Source organism: Oncorhynchus mykiss, chromosome 1 (assembly GCF_013265735.2).
Source record: "Oncorhynchus mykiss isolate Arlee chromosome 1, USDA_OmykA_1.1, whole genome shotgun sequence".
Lineage (NCBI taxonomy): Eukaryota > Metazoa > Chordata > Actinopteri > Salmoniformes > Salmonidae > Oncorhynchus > Oncorhynchus mykiss.
The window spans coordinates 36,032,487-36,052,294 of NC_048565.1; the positions used below are offsets into that span (position 1 = coordinate 36,032,487).

Genomic DNA, 19,808 nt, shown 5'->3' on the forward strand with positions numbered 1-19,808 from the left:
TAGTGTGTGTGCGTGTGTGTGTGTGTGCGCGTGCGTGCGCGTCTTGTCCCTAAAGATCTCAGTGGATGGTTTCAGGTACATAGCAGCGGGCTGCCGTCTGCTGCAGCAGAAGTCTTCAATGACATGCCCACTCTGTCAGACAACTGTGTGCTGGTATGTATGGAGCTACCAGACAACTAATTTAGGCTCTGGCCAATAGTTGTTCTCTTTCTAGGGAGTAGTACCATCTTTTTTAACCACAATTGACTACCTGTGTATTTTGTGAGTGAATGAGTTAATGGACCTCTGCCTGTCACTGTCTGGTTTCCTCCAGTTGGAGCTAGACTCTAAGTATCACTCTCTGTCTGCCATCTCCCTATGGAACACGGCACATCTCTCAGACTTTGTCCATCTCTGAGATGGACAACCTCACCAAGTTCAGAGTGGATGGTGAGTGTCTGTGAGTGTGTGTGCCACGACTCATGTTCCATATCTGTTTATAAGTTTTCGTTGATTGTCTTGGCAACTATCGTTGTGGTGAGTCTCGTTGCCGGGGTGATGTTTACAGGGAATCTGATTGGGTGACTAAGTGACAAGCTACACGCCTTATTTCATGTGATTGGTCTGTGACATCAAACCATGATGCAGCATCCAGCAGCATGGAGAGAAACATCTTGTGGGCCATGTTGTTGGTCAACTCTGGAACTTTGGAAATCCACACATTTTTGGCCTTATACAGTGCTGTATCTGGCACAGGTCACTGTTAAGTGATCAGCCAATGATTATAGCTCTTCAGCCAAAGGAGATGGTCAGTTTGTTTCTGAAGATGTGATTAGTCAAGACAGATGGTTCAGGGGCATTATCAACACACACATAGTTTGTTATGGTGTGTGTTGTTCTGACAGTATATCTGTGTGTTCCTGTAGGTAGCAGTCAGAGCTCTGTGTCATAGCTCTCCAGGCCTCGCTACACTCCATGCTGCTTACTGCCCCAGAATGACTGACGCCAGTCAAGTCTATGGGTGCCATCCAAAACCTGGTCTACCTCGACATCTCACACTGCAGTAGGTGTTTGTGTGTGTGTACTGTCTCTCTACTTTAGATTACATCCGGTTGCATCACCTGACAGTGTGTGTGTATGAGTGCATGCTTTTTGCAGGGTGAATAATAGGCACAGTGATTCCATGACTTTAGGGTTCTCTGCCTCTAAACTGAGGGAGCTGAATCTGAGCAACTGCAGCCACATCAACTTATCTATCATGAGGGTGGCTCAGAGTAAGGTCATACAAATACATTAACACACATATACACACATGTACTGTACACGCATTGACTGACTGGCGTGATGTGTTTGTACTAGTTGCAGTGAGCTGAACCACCTGAGTGTGTCTGAAAGCCAATCTATTCTTGCTCCGAAAATGTAATCCGGAGGCTCCTCGTGGAGGGTTTGACGCAATTGCGGGGCCTCTGGAGGCTTGCAGAAGCCAAATTGAGCTCCGTACTGCATTGCCGTGCGCCTCCCAAATTTTGTAACAATGCGTAGGCTCCATATTGATTGGCGCATTGATTGATTGGCGGTAGGTCCTATATAAACAAACTCACTTCCTTGACAACTTCCACTTTTTCTGCAAAGTGCAAAAAGTGGGTTTGCTCTGACTTCTGTGGAGGCCGCATCGCAGTAAATGCTGTATGTCCAATGCAGAACTTGGATTAACCATGCAGAGCCTTTTACTGTGATAACATGTTTGATTCTGGTCTGGAATGGCGCAGTAGCAGTTCCTCTCTCCTCCCTCTAGACATCAGTCAATGCAACATCATGGACTAGGTAATGCTTCCATAGCTTGCTGTATATGTGTGTAGAATTAGTTAGCCATGTCAAACACCCCCAAAAATTGACTCATGTTTCCAGGCCATGAGACTGCAGTCCTGAGCAGTGGGAGCATAGTAACAATGTAGCCCCCTACTAGTTTGGCTATGACTGCTGTATCCAATCAGATGATCCAACTAGAACAAGGACACCTACGAGGAAGACGAGCCAGCACCAAGTAGAAATAACAAAAATTGGAATTTGATAAAAGGCCTGTGGAGAGGACTACAATTACACATGAGTACACAGTCCATGCAGACAAACAAAAACACCAGGACTGAGTTTATACAGTTTATATATACATTCCAACTACCAATTTAAGGTCAACCAAATCCCTACCATTCACTGCACCTTTAACTCAATGTCAAGCACCTGACTCAAATGACCAAAGATGAATAACCACAAAACAGATTATTTTTAGGCTAGGAAATATTGTTGAATTTTTAGCAGAACATCAATGCATTATATACATTTATGTAAAGCTTTTACATCAAAACATTTCAACTGAGTGGGAGAAAGGATCTAGATTTTTTATATGCATTACAACAGATTGTTGAATTTCATTTACATCATACAGCAAAACAGTTTTGCATTGAAATATTCAAAAAACAAAATTGCCTCAATGATTTCATTGTCAGTGTTCATGTCAACACTTTTCCCAGTATTTTTTATTCACAGTAAATTGAACCCCCCATGAATAGTTTAAAATAAAAGGCAACAAACACTTGTAATTCTTTTACGAAGCATCCAAAAACATTTTGTACATTTTGCAGTTTCAACCCTACGGTCAGAAAGTCTTAAGAGTGAGGTTCTCCTGGTTTGTCATAACAAACAAGACAATTATCTTCCTCAATAGTGTGTAATGAATTCTACTAGATGAAAAGCCAAAATGAATATACATCCTGCCATTAAAAGAAAGCTAAAACATTTACATTTCACATACTATCAAACTTTCTATTTTCGCATAGTATTTAAAACGCAAGCGTGGGTATTCAGAAACAGCCAATGACTGAACTAGCCTGGCTGCCACTAGATTCATGGGGCGTCAGGGTAGCCTAGTGGCTAGAGCGTTGGACTAGTAACCGAAAGGTTTCATGTTTAAATCCCCGAGCTGACAAGATACAAATTTGTCGTTCTGACCCTGAACAGGCAGTTAACCCACTGTTCCTAGGCCGTCATTGAAAATAAGAATTTGTTCTTAACTGACTTGCCTAGTTAAATAAAGGTAAATTTGATTTTTTTTTCATAAATTATGCTTGAGCCATTTCATGATAACAGTTGGCTAAAGCAGAAACATGATCTTGATCATGTTTTGCAACTGCATTTAGACACGTAATAAAGCCTAGTAGCCGTTGTCAATACTACAGATATGATTTAAACTTGATCATGAAATTCACCAAAAACTATTGATTAAGAACAGAAATCAATGAGATTTTATTTGGTTTAAATCTGCTCTCATGGGGTTCTCCGTCTGCATGTGTCAAGGCTCCCAGAGGGCGATTCATTTCATCGTATCACTGATATGTCTCCCAGTTCCACATTGGCAACTTTCTCTTTTCTTTTTCTTCTCCTCTCCTATGTCAGCTCAGCAGTAACCGAGAAAGACAACTGTGGTTGGACTCTGCCCAACAGTCACAGTCAATGAGATAGTTCTTGTCCCTGAGGACTTAGTTCAGTAGGTAGAGAGGAAGTACAGTGCCTTGCGAAAGTATTCGGCCCCCTTGAACTTTGCGACCTTTTGCCACATTTCAGGCTTCAAACATAAAGATATAAAACTGTATTTTTTTGTGAAGAATCAACAACAAGTGGGACACAATCATGAAGTGGAACAACATTTATTGGATAGTTCAAACTTTTTTAACAAATCAAAAACTGAAAAATTGGGCGTGCAAAATTATTCAGCCCCCTTAAGTTAATACTTTGTAGCGCCACCTTTTGCTGCGATTACAGCTGTAAGTCGCTTGGGGTATGTCTCTATCAGTTTTGCACATCGAGAGACTGAATTTTTTTCCCATTCCTCCTTGCAAAACAGCTCGAGCTCAGTGAGGTTGGATGGAGAGCATTTGTGAACAGCAGTTTTCAGTTCTTTCCACAGATTCTCGATTGGATTCAGGTCTGGACTTTGACTTGGCCATTCTAACACCTGGATATGTTTATTTTTGAACCATTCCATTGTAGATTTTGCTTTATGTTTTGGATCATTGTCTTGTTGGAAGACAAATCTCCGTCCCAGTCTCAGGTCTTTTGCAGACTCCATCAGGTTTTCTTCCAGAATGGTCCTGTATTTGGCTCCATCCATCTTCCCATCAATTTTAACCATCTTCCCTGTCCCTGCTGAAGAAAAGCAGGCCCAAACCATGATGCTGCCACCACCATGTTTGACAGTGGGGATGGTGTGTTGCTTTTACGCCAAACATAACGTTTTGCATTATTGCCAAAAAGTTCAATTTTGGTTTCATCTGACCAGAGCACCTTCTTCCACGTTTGGTGTGTCTCCCAGGTGGCTTGTGGCAAACTTTAACCAACACTTTTTATGGATATCTTTAAGAAATTGCTTTCTTCTTGCCACTCTTCCATAAAGGCCAGATTTGTGCAATATACGACTGATTGTTGTCCTATGGACAGAGTCTCCCACCTCAGCTGTAGATCTCTGCAGTTCATCCAGAGTGATCATGGGCCTCTTGGCTGCATCTCTGATCAGTCTTCTCCTTGTATGAGCTGAAAGTTTAGAGGGACGGCCAGGTCTTGGTAGATTTGCAGTGGTCTGATACTCCTTCCATTTCAATATTATCGCTTGCACAGTGCTCCTTGGGATGTTTAAAGCTTGGGAAATCTTTTTGTATCCAAATCCGGCTTTAAACTTCTTCACAACAGTATCTCGGACCTGCCTGGTGTGTTCCTTGTTCTTCATGATGCTCTCTGCGCTTTTAACGGACCTCTGAGACTATCACAGTGCAGGTGCATTTATACGGAGACTTGATTACACACAGGTGGATTGTATTTATCATCATTAGTCATTTAGGTCAACATTGGATCATTCAGAGATCCTCACTGAACTTCTGGAGAGAGTTTGCTGCACTGAAAGTAAAGGGGCTGAATAATTTTGCACGCCCAATTTTTCAGTTTTTGATTTGTTAAAAAAGTTTGAAATATCCAATAAATGTCGTTCCACTTCATGATTGTGTCCCACTTGTTGATTCTTCACAAAAAAAAATACAGTTTTATATCTTTATGTTTGAAGCCTGAAATGTGGCAAAAGGTCGCAAAGTTCAAGGGGGCGGAATACTTTCGCAAGGCACTGTAGGTAGGACATTTTTGGAATGGGGCGTAGCAGTGAAGCCTCAGCTGCCCAGCTTCAGAGACTCAAACCAGCTCTGTGCCTTCAGGGTGATGGAGCCTCTGTCTGCCTGGGCCCTGATCCACTGGTCACCCTGGAGTTGCCCATTCATATGGCCTACAGGGAGAGCAGAATAAATGGAATCGGGTGGGTTTAGTAATAACAGTAGCAGTTGTGTACTATACTCACTGGGTGAGTAAACATAGTAGGAGTAAGTGTAACTCATTGGTGAGTTTAGTCCCAGTAGTATTTATAGGGATGACTGACCAGTGACAGTAGTCATGCTATCTTTCGAATCTCTCTCTGCTTGCTGAAGGACTATCTCTGGGCTGATCTCTACTGACATTCCACACAGCTGCACTCCTGCTCTTATAGAGGAGGGGACACGCACAGACACTGCACCTGAGAGAGGGAGGAAGAAGGAGGGGGGGGATAGAAAGCAAAAGGGAGAAAATAGTGATGGGAAGACAGTGACAGGAGAAGACTGGGTCAGAGGTGTAACATTGGAGAGAGAGAAAGAGTCAATTCAGAAGGATGACCAGATGTGGCTCATCCTATTGAGCATTCTATACCCAGTACATCCACCCAGAATGTTATGTTTACCTTGCTGAGAGTGGAGTTCTGCACTGCCATTGTCTCCTACATATGCATCAATGTTTCCACTCTTTGACGACACCTTCAGGTAGCCATTGTTAGAACCATCTGGCAAAACGTGTCAAAGTAAAAAAAAGAACAACGCTTAAAATCAGGTTAAAATAGCCTCAAACAAAATTTGCCACAATCGGTTTTCAAATGTAGAACAGAGTATTTTCCCACTTACCTACAATTATATCTCCAGTCTCATTCCGCACTGTGGCATCGCCTGTATGACAAAGAAACTCAATGTGAGATGCTGATGTACCCAGAGAGCTCACAGGCTAATGGTTTCCATGTCCTCTAGAAGAACAGAGAGGCTGTCTATCTCAGGGGAAATCTCTATTAATTATGGCTGACTCATCCTCTTCTCGCCTCACTTTCTCTCTGTTAATTGCTCTTCCTGGTTGTTTTCTTTACCAGAGGTTCCTCTTCTTCTTTCACTCTACCTAACCTTGATTTATCTAAGCAGTGACTCACTCAGGCCATCCACAACTTAATCATCTTGTTTACACCAAGTTAGGGAAAGCATTTAAGTCTCTAGTCTAGTCTAATGGTAGTCACTAAACCAAAACAGTACTGACCAGGAAAAACTCTGTGCCTTAGATATAGCTGATAAACAGTGCCCAGGGTTTTTGCATGACATGTCACGTGTTCACTAAAAATTCAGGGCCTTAACTAAAAGTGCTGGCCAGTATTTGGCAGTATACAGTTGAAGTCGGAATTTAACATACACTTAGGTTGGAGTCATTAAAACTTGTTTTTCAACCACTCCACAAATTTTTTGTTAACAAACTATAGTTTTGGCAAGTTGGTTAGGACATCTACTTTATGCATGACACAAGTAATTTTTCCCAACAATTGTTTACAGGCAGATTATTTCACTTATAATTCACTGTATAACAATTCCAGTGGGTAAGAATTCACATACACTAAGTTGACTGTGCCTTTAAACAGCTTGGAATATTCCAGAAAATTATGTAATGGCTTTAGAAGCTTCTGATAGGCTAATTGACATAATTTGAGTCAATTGGAGGTGTACCTGTGGATGTATTTAAAGGTCGACCTTCAAACTCAGTGCCTCTTCGATTGACATCATGGGAAAATCAAAATAAATCAGCCAAGACCACAGGAAAAATAATTGCAGACCTCCACAAGTCTGGTTCATCCTTGGGAGCAATTTCCAAACGCCTGAAGGTACCACGTTCATCTGTACAAACAATAGCACACAAGTATAAACACCATGGGACCACGCAGCCGCCATACCGCTCAGGAAGGAGACACATTCCGTCTCCTAGAGATGAACGTACTTTGGTGCGAAAAGTGCAAATCAATCCCAGAACAACAGAAAATAACCTTGTGAAGATGCTGGAGGAGACAGGTACAAAAGTATCTGTATCCATAGTAAAACAAGTCCTATATCGACATAACCTGAAAGGCCGCTCAGCAAGGAAGGAGCCACTGCTCCAAAACCTCCATAAAAAAGCCAGACTGTTTGCAACTGCACATGGGGACAAATATCGTACTTTTTGGAGAAATGTCCTCTGGCCTGATGAAACAAAAATAGAACTGTTTGGTCATAATGACCATCGTTATGTTTGGAGGAAAAAGGGGGAGGCTTGCAAGCCCAAGAACACCATCCCAACCGTGAAGCACAAGGGTTGCATCATCATGTTGTGGGGGTGCTTTGCTGCAGGAGGGACTGGTGTACTTCACAAAATAGATGGCATCATGAGGCAGGAGAATGATGTGGATATATTGAAGCAACACCTCAAGACATCAGTCATAATATTGGTAGCAAATGGGTCTTCCAAATGGACAATGACCCAAGCATACTTCCAAAGTTGTGGCAAAATGGCTTAAGGACAACAAAGTCAATGTATTGCAGTGGCCATCACAAAGACCTGACCTCAATCCCATAGAAAATTTGTGGGCAGAACTGAAAACGTGTGCGCGAGAAAGGAGGCCTACAATCCTGACTCAGTTATACCAGCCAGCTCTGTCAGGAGGAAGGGGATAAAATTCCCACAACTTATTGTGGGAAGCTTGTGGAAGGCTACCTGAAAGGCAATGCTACCAAATACTAATTGAGTGTATGCAAACTTCTGACCCACTGGGAATGTGATGAAAGAGAAAAAAGCTGAATAAATGATTCTCACTACTATTATTCTAACATTTCATATTCTTAAAATAAAGTGGTGATCCTAACTAACCTAAGACATGGAATTTTTTACAATGATTACATTTCAGGAATTGTGAAACTGAGTTTAAAAGTATTTGGCTAAGGTGTATGGAAACTTCCGACTTCAACTGTATATGACTAGGTATACAGTATTATATTGTGGCCAACATGTACAGTCCATTCGGAAAGTATTCATACCATTTGACTTTTTCCAAATATTGTTACGTTACAGCCTTATTCTAAAATGTATTACATTCATTTTTGTTCCTCAAATCTACGCACAACATCCCGTAATGACAGTGAAAACAGGTCTTTAGAAATGCCTTATGTAAATAAGTATTCAGAACCTTTGCTATGAGACTCCAAATTGAGTGCAGGTGCATCCTGTTTCTATTGATCATCCTTGAGATGTTTCTACAACTTGGAGTCCACCTGTGGTAAATTTAAATGTATTTGGCGAAGGTGTATGGAAATGTCCGACTTCAACTGTATGTGTGAATTCAAACCGATATCACAACGACAAAGTATCCCACAAACCACTGTCATTACCATTGACTCATAAAAGCCAAAGCTCTGGGGTGACAATGTTTCAAGTCTCATGAAGGCCATGTTACTATGCAATGCTAACTGTACCATCCACTATATGCGCAGCACTCCCCTCCTCACCATGTATGTGTCCCAGCTGTATCCTCCCTGAAGAGGACGATATGGAGGTGGACTCAGCGTAGATGGCTTTCACCTTCAGAGGGCCATGTTCTGTCGACACGTTCATAGTAGTACCCTGGATCTTCTTCACATTCACCGCCTACAGACACAGAGCACAGAAAGAGCTTATATCTAGTATTAACTGTAATACTCATACCATTCAACACAAATATACTTATATAAAATAAACATAATTGGGTAGGGTAGGTCTCAGAGTATAACAGCAGCTACTGTACACTGTGTCCAGATGTGCTGATGTCCACATTGCCATGGATGGTTCCCACCCCAGTGACGTTGCCCCCCTGGGACTGGACCTGCACCTGGTGACCCTGTAGAGTAGAATAGGAGATTTTTTACGATGGAAATATTTTTTGCTCTCCTCCCATTGCCCCCAAAACCCACACAAGAAAATGCATGCCCAAGCAATATCTAATCTCCCCCTAACCTTCTAGGCATAGCCACGGAAAGTAGGGGTGCTGAGGGTGAAGCACCCACTGACAAATCGAAATCAACCTTTTCACCTGTGAGTTCCAAATATCTCTAACAGTCATCCCAGCATGAGTTGTTTTATGCACGTGATGTCCGAAAGCAATCACGGTTACAAAATGTGATCATTGTGCTGCCTGCTAATTATATTTTTATCATGTTGTTTCTACTGTATGTATATATCTACGATAATGTATTTACTGTATTATTCACATGTTTTCAAGTACTGTGACAAATAATTCATTCTGATTATCGCTTAGATTGTAATGGACACCTATGATGCTAAAGGCTAGACTTGTAGCCTACATTTTCCAGTTTGCATGATTGTGTTATGCTGTCTCTACTTCTGTGAATGTCTGAACATTGCATCCAAAAAGAAACTGGTCACATTCAGAACATTTGTAAGGACTGTGTTTGTGCAAAATGTTTCTGTGAAAAAACAGTGTGGCCAGCTCAAACGCTGACTTGCGTCAATTGAAACTGGACGCTCTAAATAAGCGTTCTAATCACACCGGTTTGAGCGTATGCTGCAATGGCAATAAATTAATAAAACCAAAAGCTTACCTTGACTTGGAAGAGTTCCAGTGTTGGATAGTCATAGCTAGCTAGCTAAAATAGCACCCCTCTATGTTTAAGTAGGCTAAACTAGCTAGCTGGATTGACTAAATGAAAAGAAAAACACTATGAAATATAGCTAGCTCTCCCTTTTGCTTCTCCTTCATTTTTTAAGAAATTAATTTGTTCAATACTGTCTCTCTAGTCACCCAGAAGTGGCGCTCCTAGTGGCCAGGGACTTTAGCGCAGGCAAACTTAAATCAGTTTTACCAAATTTTTATCAGCATGTCACATGTGCAACCAGAGAAAAAAATCCTAGACCACATTTACTCCGCACACGGAGATGCAAACAAAGCCCCCCCCCCATTTGGCAAATCTGACCATGATTCGATCCTCCAGATTCCCACTTACAAGCAAAAACTAAAGCAGGATGTACCAGGGACTCGCTCAATACGGAAGTGGTCAGATGACGCGGACCCTACACTACAGGACTGTTTTGCTAGCAAAGACTGGAATAGGTTCCGGGATTCATCCAATGGCATTGAGGACTATACCACCTCAGTCATCGGCTTCATCAATATGTGCATCAACAACGTCGTCTCCAGAGTGACAGTACGTACATATCCCAACCAGAAGCCATGGATTACAGGCAACATCCGCATCAAGCTAAAGGCTAGAGCTGCCGCATTCAGTGAGCGGGAGACTAATACGGACGCTTATAAGAAACCCCGCTATGCCCTCAGATGAACTATCAAACAAGCAAAGCGTCAATACAGGATTAAGACAATCCTACTACACCGGCTCTGATGCTCGTCGGATGTGGCAGAGCTTGAAAACTATTACGGACTACAAAGGGAAACCCAGACGCAAGATGCCCAGTGACGCGAGCCTACCAGACGAGCTAAATGCCTTTTATGCTCGCTTCGAGGCAAGCAACACTGAAGCATGCATGAGAGCACCAGCTGTTCTGGATGACTTTGTAATAACGCGATAAAGGTTGCCAAAGTGAACAAAACCTTTAAACAGGTCAACATTCACAAAGCCACAGGGCCAAATGGATCACCAGGACGTGTACTCAAAGCATGCTCGAACCAACTGTCAAGTATTTTCACTGACATTTTCAACCTCTCCCTGACCAAGTCTGTAATACCTACATGTTTCAAGCAGACCACCATAGTCCCTGTGCCCAAGGAAGCGAAGGTAACCTGCCTAAATGATTACCGCCCTGTGGCACTCATGTCGGTAGCCATGAAGTGCTTTGAAAGGCTGGTCATGGCTCACAGCAACAGCATCCTCTCGGACACCCTAGACCCACTCCAATTCGCATACTGCCCCAACAGATCCACAGATCCACGCACTCCACACAGCCCTTTCTCACCTGGACAAAAGGAACACCTATGTGAGAATGCTGTTCATTGACTGCAGCTCAGCGTTCAACACCATAGTGCCCATGAAGCTCATCACTAAGCTAAGGACTCTGGGACTAAACACCTCCCTCTGCAACTGAATCCTGGACTTCCTGATGGGCCGCCCCCAGGTGGTAAGAGTAGGCAACAACACGTCTGCCACACTGACCCTTAACACTGGGGCCCCTCAGGGGTGTGTACTTCGTCCCCTCCTGTATTCCCTGTTCACCCACGACTGCATGACCAAACATGACTCCAACACCATCATTAAGTTTGCTGACGACACAACTGATCACTGACAGGACAGCCTATAGGGAGGTGGTCAGAGAACTGGCAGTGTGGTGCCAGGACAACAATCTCTCCCTCACTGTTAGCAAGACAAAGGAGCTGATCGTGGACTACAGGAAATGCATTAACATCGACGGGGCTGTAGTGGAGTGGGTCAAGAGTTTCAAGTTCCTTGGTCTCCACATCACCAACGAACTATCATGGTCCAAACATACCAAGACAGTCGTGAAGAAGGCAGGACAAAACATTTTCCCCCTCAGGAGACTGAAAAGATTTGGCATGGGTCCCCAGATCCTCAAAAGGTTCTACAGCTGCACCAACGAGAGCATCCTGACCGGTTGCATCACCGTCGGCGCATGTGATAAATACAGTTTGATTTGAACTACTCACCACATTTTATGCACTGCAGTGCTAGCTGTAGCTTATGCTTTCAGTACTAGATTAATTCTCTGACCCTTTGATTGGGTGGACATGTCAGTTCATGCTGCAAGAGCTCTGATAGGTTGGAGGGTGTCCTCCAGAAGTTGTCATAATTACTGTGTAAGTCTATGGAAGGGTGAGAACTATTGGCCTCCTAGGATTTGTATTGAGGTCAATGTACCTAGAGGAGGACGGAAGCTAGTTGTCCTCCGGGCTCCACAATGGTGCTACCCTACAGAGTGCTGTTGAGGCTACTGTAGACCGTCATTGCAAAACAGTGTTTTAATCCATTATTTGGTGACGTGAATCTATTTAGTATATTTTTATCTAAAAAGCATAATTGTAATGTTTCTATTTTTATGAAATTCAGAGGAGGATGGTCCACCCCTTCCTCCTCAGAGGCTCCACTGCTTTACACACTCCACTGCTTTACACTTCAACCGATCGCTGCCCGCACCTGCCTGCCCGTCCAGCATCACCACTCTGGACTAGAGGTTCGACCGATTAATCGGAATGGCCGATTAATTAGGGCCGATTTCAAGTTTTCATAACAATCGGAAATCTGTATTTTTTTCTACACCTTTATTTAATCTTTATTTAACTTGGCAAGTCAGTTAAGAACACATTCATATTTTCAATGACGGCCTAGAAACGGTGGGTAAACTGCCTCGTTCAGGGGCAGAACGACAGATTTTCACCTTGTCAGCTCGGGGGATCCAATCTTGCAACCTTACAGTTAACTAGTCCAACGCAATAACGACCTGCCTCTCTCTCGTTGCACTCCACAAGGAGTTTACGCCTGTTACGCAAATGCAGTAAGCCAAGGTAAGTTGCTAGCTAGCATTAAACTTATCTTATAAAAAACAAGCAAGCATAATCACTGTTAACTACACATGGTTGATGATATTACTAGATATTATCTAGCGTGTCCTGCGTTGCATATAATCTGACTGAGCATACAAGTATCTAAGTATCTAACTGAGGCGGTGGTAGGCAGAAGCAGGCGCGTAAACATTCATTCAAACAGCACTCTCGTGCGTTTTGCCAGCAGCTCTTCGTTGTGCGCCAAGCATTGCGCTGTTTATGACTTCAAGCCTATCAACTCCCGAGATGAGGCTGGCTAGTAAAATGGCTGGCTAGTTAGCGCGCGCTAATAGCGTTTCAAACTTCACTCGCTCTGAGCCTTGGGGTGGTTGTTTCCCTTGCTCTGCATGGGTAACGCTGCTTCGATGTGGTGGCTGTTGTCGTTGTGTTGCTGGTTCGAGCCCAGGGAGGAGCGAGGAGAGGGACGGAAGCTATACTAATACACTGGCAATACTAAAATGACTATAAGAACATCCAATAGTCAACAGTTAATTAAATAGAAATGGTATAGAGGGGAATAGTCGTATAATTCCTATAAAAACTACAACCTAAAACTTCTTACCTAGGAATATTGAAGAGTTATGTTAAAAGGAACCACCAGCTTTCATATGTTCTCATGTTCTGAGCAAGGAACTGAAACGTTAGCTTTTTTACATGGTGAAATAAAATAAATAAATACATAAAATCTCTACTTGCACATTCATCTTCTGCACATCTACCATTCCCGTGTTTAATTGGTATATTGTAATTACTTCGCCACCATGGCCTATTTATTGCCTTATCTTACCTAATTTGCACACATTGTATATCGACTTTTTCTAACTGTATTATTGACTGTATGTTTGTTTATTCCATGTGTAACTGTTGTTGTATGTGTCAAACTGCTTTGCTTCATCTTGGCCAGGTCGCAGTTGTACATGAGAACTTGCTCTCAACTAGCCTACCTGGTTAAATAAAGGTGAAATAAAATAAAATGAAAGCTGTGGATGTAAACGTGGTTAATATAATGTTTGGATTCAGTCTCGTGTCAGGTGAACCTATTGTGTCCTCCCTCACCTTTTGGTCTAATAATTTTCTCATAATCTCCAAACTGTTTCTTTTCAATTGCTACCATGTTTTCCTATATGCTTTATATATTTATTCTGTATTCACTTGCTTTGGCAATGTAAACATGTGTTTCCCATGCCAATAAAGCCCTTTGAATAATAATTGAAGGGGCTGCTGGGCCATTATAACAGATGTGGCTGTAGTTTTAGTCAAACTATAACCTTATTCATATTTCACTTGACTGTACAGACTTTAATCATATTCATATTTACCTTGACTGAGTGCAGCACACAATTCCCCCTCTCTGTCTGCACCCTGCAGGTATCACACTCCATCTTCTGGACATGCACGTTGCCCTCTCCTTGAGTGGTGATGTAAAGGTCTGACACACACACACACACACACACGTGTTTTCACTCACCGTTTTGCTGTCTTATCTAACTAAATCACTGGTTGTATAAGAGGGAGGGGAAGTGCTTGGCTTGGGGTCATCATATTAATAATGTAATCATGAGCATCAGCTGACAGTCTGATCCTAGTACAGTTAGTACACCTAGAGCCATTCTCTTAATGGACTTATTTAATTCATGAAGCAGACAGTGACTCTAAACTCGTGATTCAACTTCACAAACCAAAACACTCACCGCTTTTGATGGGAGCGGTCAGCTCCACTGACACGTTGCTGTTTTTGACCTCGGACAAGATGGACAGTTCCTTGTTTTGGTCATCATAGTGCACCTGGAAGTTGTCTAGTTGGACAGCTTGATCTGCGCTGGTGCCATGAATGGTGATGAAGGCCCGGTTCGCCTCGGGGAAAGCGTGCGGGTCCAGAGGTCGTACGGAGATGTCACATTGGAGCTGAACCCGTACTTTGCTGAAGGGGTTAACAACAAGAGTCCACTGCTTCAAGGGTTTGCTCGCCTCTTTCTTGGTTGAAGAGCGGGGCGAGGTCGAGAACGCCTTCAGAATCAACAAGGAAGAGTCTTGGAGGTTATTTGGACACGCTGCCAGAGACCTCCAGCATAGAAGTCCGAGACTTATACGTTGGTTCGCGGAACAACAAAACATCACGGTCACAGATCATAAACAGTCTTGAAAAGACTTAAACATTTGCACCAGGGCTCCTTTATTGCGGCGCGGAACTCCGTTGCGTTACGCTCCACGTCCTACGGGAAGACAATACTTTTGGCCAAAGGATGATGAAACAAGTTCCTTAGGTGATATTCTAACCAAATACAGGTTTAGAACCACTGTGTTTTTCCCCTGTCCAAAAATAAACCAGCCTCTCGTCATTCACTGTCAGCGTCTAAGTACTTCCGGGTGAGGGAATTTTTGAAAATGTCTAAATAAAAGTCCCCCACGTAATAGTAGAAAACTGTAATTAACCTGTATTTATCATAAAATATTAAATATAATTGTCTAAACATTAACAATGATTCATATTTAAGTGACATTTATATTTCCCCCCAAAGTTAAACAAATGCCCCCAATGCAATACACTGTAGGCCTATAAATTACACATTGGCTTGTAGAGAAAAAAGTATTCTATGTGCCACTGTAAAAGGAGGGTTGGGAAAACTCTGTCGAGTCTGTAGCACAGGTGGTTGGTGGAACCTTAATTGGGGAGGACGGGCTCGTGGTAATGGTTGGAGCAGAATCGGTGGAATGGTGTCAAACACATGGTTTCTACTTGTTTGATGCCATTCCATAAGTGCAGTTCCAGACATTATTATGAGTTGTCTTCCCCTCAGCAGCCTCCACTGGTGTAAAATCTATATATGGTCTTATTTCATGGGGTCTAAATACCCAGCAACACTTTATACTCCACCCCAATGCAATAATACACTGTAGGTCTATAAAATGTTTTTTTAGCTTACCCTGTTTGCTTCCAGTGTGAAATAAAATGCCATTCCATACTAGACTTTCATGAACTCATGCCTTGCACTAATGGAGGTGCCAAATACTAATTATTAGCAGGTGATTAGTTACTTCAAAGACACAACATAGGACTGACATACTAACCTAGATTAAGGATGAGCCAGTTGCGCCTTCTACACATTTTAGTCATTTAGCAGATGCTCTTATCCAGAACCATTTACAGTAGTAGTGAGAGCATACATTTTCGTACTGGTCCCCCATGGAAATCAAGCCCACAACCCTGGCATTGCAAGCACCCTGCTCTATTAACTGAGCCACACGGGACTACACATTAAAATCAACACAAGGCCAGCCTTGACCTGTGCCAAAAAATGTATCTTGGCCCGACGTGTAAAATATTTTTGAGGCCATATCCTAGCAAAATCATATTGCTATACTTTTATATTATCTCAAATATTCATTGCCTTCCAACGATTCTGTTAAATCCACATTGGTCTCAATGCAGTGTTTTGGTTGTTATTTGTACATTTTTTGTCACTATTACTGTTTGTGTATGGAGGTCTATGTGTTGTTAATTTAATAGGTCTAAATGAGTTGGAGTCAAATTGAAGTCAATAAATTCTGGAAGTAATTTTAAATTAGAAAATGGAGAGAAAAAATAGCTTCTTGACTTTAAATAGCTTTCCTTATCAGCTTATTTAGAAGAAAATGAAAATAAACAACCTTCAATTCAAATTGACCCCAACCCTGAGGCCTAAATCCAGCACTCAAATGAGATGAGGATCGCACTGCACGCAATGCATTACAGATCCATAGGCTATCCAATTCACATTAATTTACAGTTGAACTCCATGTTCAAGTAGGTATAGTTATCAATAGTGTGTTTCTTTGTTGTTATTGTTAGTCATTAAAAATGTATGGGCCTCTTGTGTTTTCTTGTGAGACATTAGTATATGTGCATTGGACACTAATCAAAACCCTTACTTTATGAAAGGGCTGTTGGACACACTTTTCAAAAACGTTCTCCATGTAAAACAAACTTGGTCTGAGGTTTTCTGCATCATACAAGTCAAAACCAAGACGGAATAAGTACAGCAATTAGTGAGGTAATGTTCAAAATCATAGTTTTATTTCTTGATGATACAAAACATAGAATTGACGAGTGCATTGTCAAAATCTATACTCTGCATAAAGCTATCCAGAGAAACATATGTGAGAAAACCGAACTTAGAAATCCCAAAAGGCAACGCAACCCGAGGAAAGCTGTGAGAAAAGGGAAAAAAAATCACCAAAGCATCTCTGTAGGTCTTTTCAAATGATTCCAGCTATAAGTTCTGAATCATTCAGTCTTAATGAAAAAGACAGGGATGAACAATGATCAGAATTTACTGTGTAATGTGCCAAATCTGGTCAATAGGTTGACATTTCAGCAGGATTTCTTGAACGATACAAGATAACAATATGTAGATTTGCAAACAGGGCTTCAAACTGTTAGTTCAACTCATCCTTGCATCATTGTTATATCTCAGGATAGTGAATTCTACCGTCAAACATTTTGACCCACAATCCATGACAAAATGTTCAGATATTAAATAAGAACTTTGCTGCTCTCTTGTTGTCTGCAGTACAAAGGCCTGGACACATCTAGATTTGACGTATCAATTACTCCTGGTTAAAATAGTTGGCCATTTAAACAGTGATCAGTGCTATGCATACTGATAGCTGTGAAACTTGCAAAAACAGCATCTCACACAATGAGAATTACTTCAGCTACATTTTTCAGGTTAGTCTAAATACAGACACACCATTGCTAGATATTATATTCAGGCAATTAATCACTAAAGGGGGTGCACACACAAAATGCAGTCAATGTGATGGTGTATACATTAGACAGACTGTTTGGACCACCACACCAGATATTCTTATGTCTGTGCCCCGTGTAGCAGAAAATGGTAGAAAAAGACTAACGTCTACTCCTGCTCCACCACTTGACGTCTCTGGTCTACTAACCACCGGTCCTGGCAACCCATCACTGCGTATACCTGGCAACCCTCATTACGCACACCTGTGCCTCATCATTTGGCACACCTGGACCTGATCACTTCCCTGATTACTCCCCCTAATATATATATATATATATATATATATATATATCACTCCATTGTCATTTCCCATCAGGCGTTATTGTCTCTGTTTATGTTCTCATGTTTAGATGCTGTGCTTGGTTGTGTATCATTATGGAACATTTTATAAAATTGAACACAACTGCTTCCTAACGACCTGCATCTTCATTACAGAATAACACCTCACCTCATGGAAGCAGCAGTTGATCAAGGCATCTCCCAGATGGTCAGCGAACAGGAAGACCTACTTCGCCAACAACACGACCAGCTGGCTCAACTGGTGACGGCTATTGGCGAGGTGTATCATCGTTGCCCAAGAGGCTGGGATACTGTTGAGCCAGTATCCCAGCCCATCCAGCAGTCTGTCCAGGTCAGCTCTGTTCAGGGGGGTCTTCGATCATCCACCAGAGATGGAGGTGAGTGCTTACTCCACCTACGGCAGGAAGGCCAGACCTCTGCGGATTACACCCTCATCTTCAGGACAGTGGCAGCATCCTGCAGATGGACTGAGCTGGCACTCCGCACCCTATTCCAAAGAGGGTTGCGCGAGGAAATCCAGACGGTGTTGGCGTGCTGAGATCTCTCCTTGGACGCACTTATCGTGATGGCCATCCATCTAGATAACCTTCTGCGGTAGCGGTATGTACCACCACCTCTCTTCATTGACCAATCTGAGTCAGAGCCTGAACCCATGGAAGTAGGGGCCCCTCGCCTACCTATGGCTGAGCGACACTGTCGGAGACAGCTGGGGATCTGTCCCTATTGCGGACAGGAGGGGCACCAGCTTCAGCAGTGTCTGATATGTCCCAAGAGTAGAGGGACGGTCCCGTGATCATCCGTCTCCTGGGTTTGGCGTGAGTATTCCACCATCCTAACTTTCCGCCAAACCCTTTCTAGAATCCATATCACTAGCCGGCTGTCCCTCAAATGTTGTCAACTGCTCTAGTGGGCCGCGGGGAATTTCATTGAACAGGCCCTTGCAGCCTCACTGAACATCCCCTCATATCTGCTCTCAATTTCCGGTTCAAGCGTTGGCTGGACAACCACTGGGATCATGTAATGTCACACTCACTCACTCTCACTGTGGGACCTATGCACCAGGATAGCCTTCCCTTCCTCATCACCACACCCACGCACAGTCATCCTCAGCCTCCCGTGGCTTCAACTTCATAACCCCACCATCTCCTGATTGAGGATGAGAATCACCGCCTGGGCACCAGGATGCCGGTTGACCTGCTTTCCCTCACCTTGTGGTTCCACTTCTGAGAGCCAGGTAGCGGCCACCAGCCTATCCCGCCTTTACTGTTGGCCCCGTGTTTTGGGACGTGGATGTGGACATCCGCCAGGCTCTGGAGAGGGAAACCGCGACCTCTACCTGCCGTCCTGAAAGCATCTACATCCCCCTCGGAGGTAAGGAATAGGCTATTGACTTGGGCGCACACATCCCATACTGGACACCCAGGTATCACTCACACTATTCACTCCATCTCTGAGAAATACTGGTGGCCCACCTTGGCGCAGGCCACGGCCCACTAGATAAACTCATGTTCCGTATGTGCCCAGACAAAATCCCCCCGGCATGCTCTAGCAGGGAAGCTCCCTTCCCGTGCCTCAGCATCCCTGATCTCATCTGTCCATTGACTTTGTTACTGATCTCCCCTCTGATGGTTTCACCACCATTCTGGTGGTTGTAGACAGATTTTCTAAGTCATGACTGTTTATTTCTCTCTCTGGTCTCCCTACCGCTCTCCAGGTCGCTAAGGCACTGTTCCAGCAGGTCTTCCGACACTGGCCTTCTGGAGGACATTGTCTCCGACCGTGGCCCCCAATTCATGTCACAGGTATGTAGGGCTTTCATGGAGAAACTGGGGGTCACAGTCAGCCTCACTTCCAGGTACCGGCCTCAGTCCAACGAGCAGGTGGCGAGAACGAATCAGGAGCTGGGGAGGGTCCTGAGGAGTCAAGGGGGAGTGGGCCCGACTGCATCCCTGGGTGGAATACGCCCAGAATTCATTACATCACTCCTCCACCGGGCTTAC

The 19,808-nt window shown here is 43.2% G+C and overlaps 1 protein-coding gene across 1 annotated transcript; it reads right to left on the bottom strand.

Moving 5' to 3' along the window:
* Positions 1–5,050: 5,050 nt before the first annotated feature.
* fam185a (family with sequence similarity 185 member A) lies at positions 5,051–15,097 on the bottom strand. The gene is made up of 8 exons (XM_021600264.2): positions 14,413–15,097; positions 14,041–14,150; positions 8,939–9,031; positions 8,664–8,802; positions 6,003–6,044; positions 5,786–5,884; positions 5,450–5,584; positions 5,051–5,299 (listed from the first exon to the last, which is right to left on the bottom strand). The coding sequence occupies exons 1-8, from the start codon at positions 14,834–14,836 to the stop codon at positions 5,187–5,189; spliced, it is 1,155 nt and encodes a 384-aa protein (XP_021455939.2). The 5' UTR covers positions 14,837–15,097; the 3' UTR covers positions 5,051–5,186.
* Positions 15,098–19,808: the final 4,711 nt, after the last annotated feature.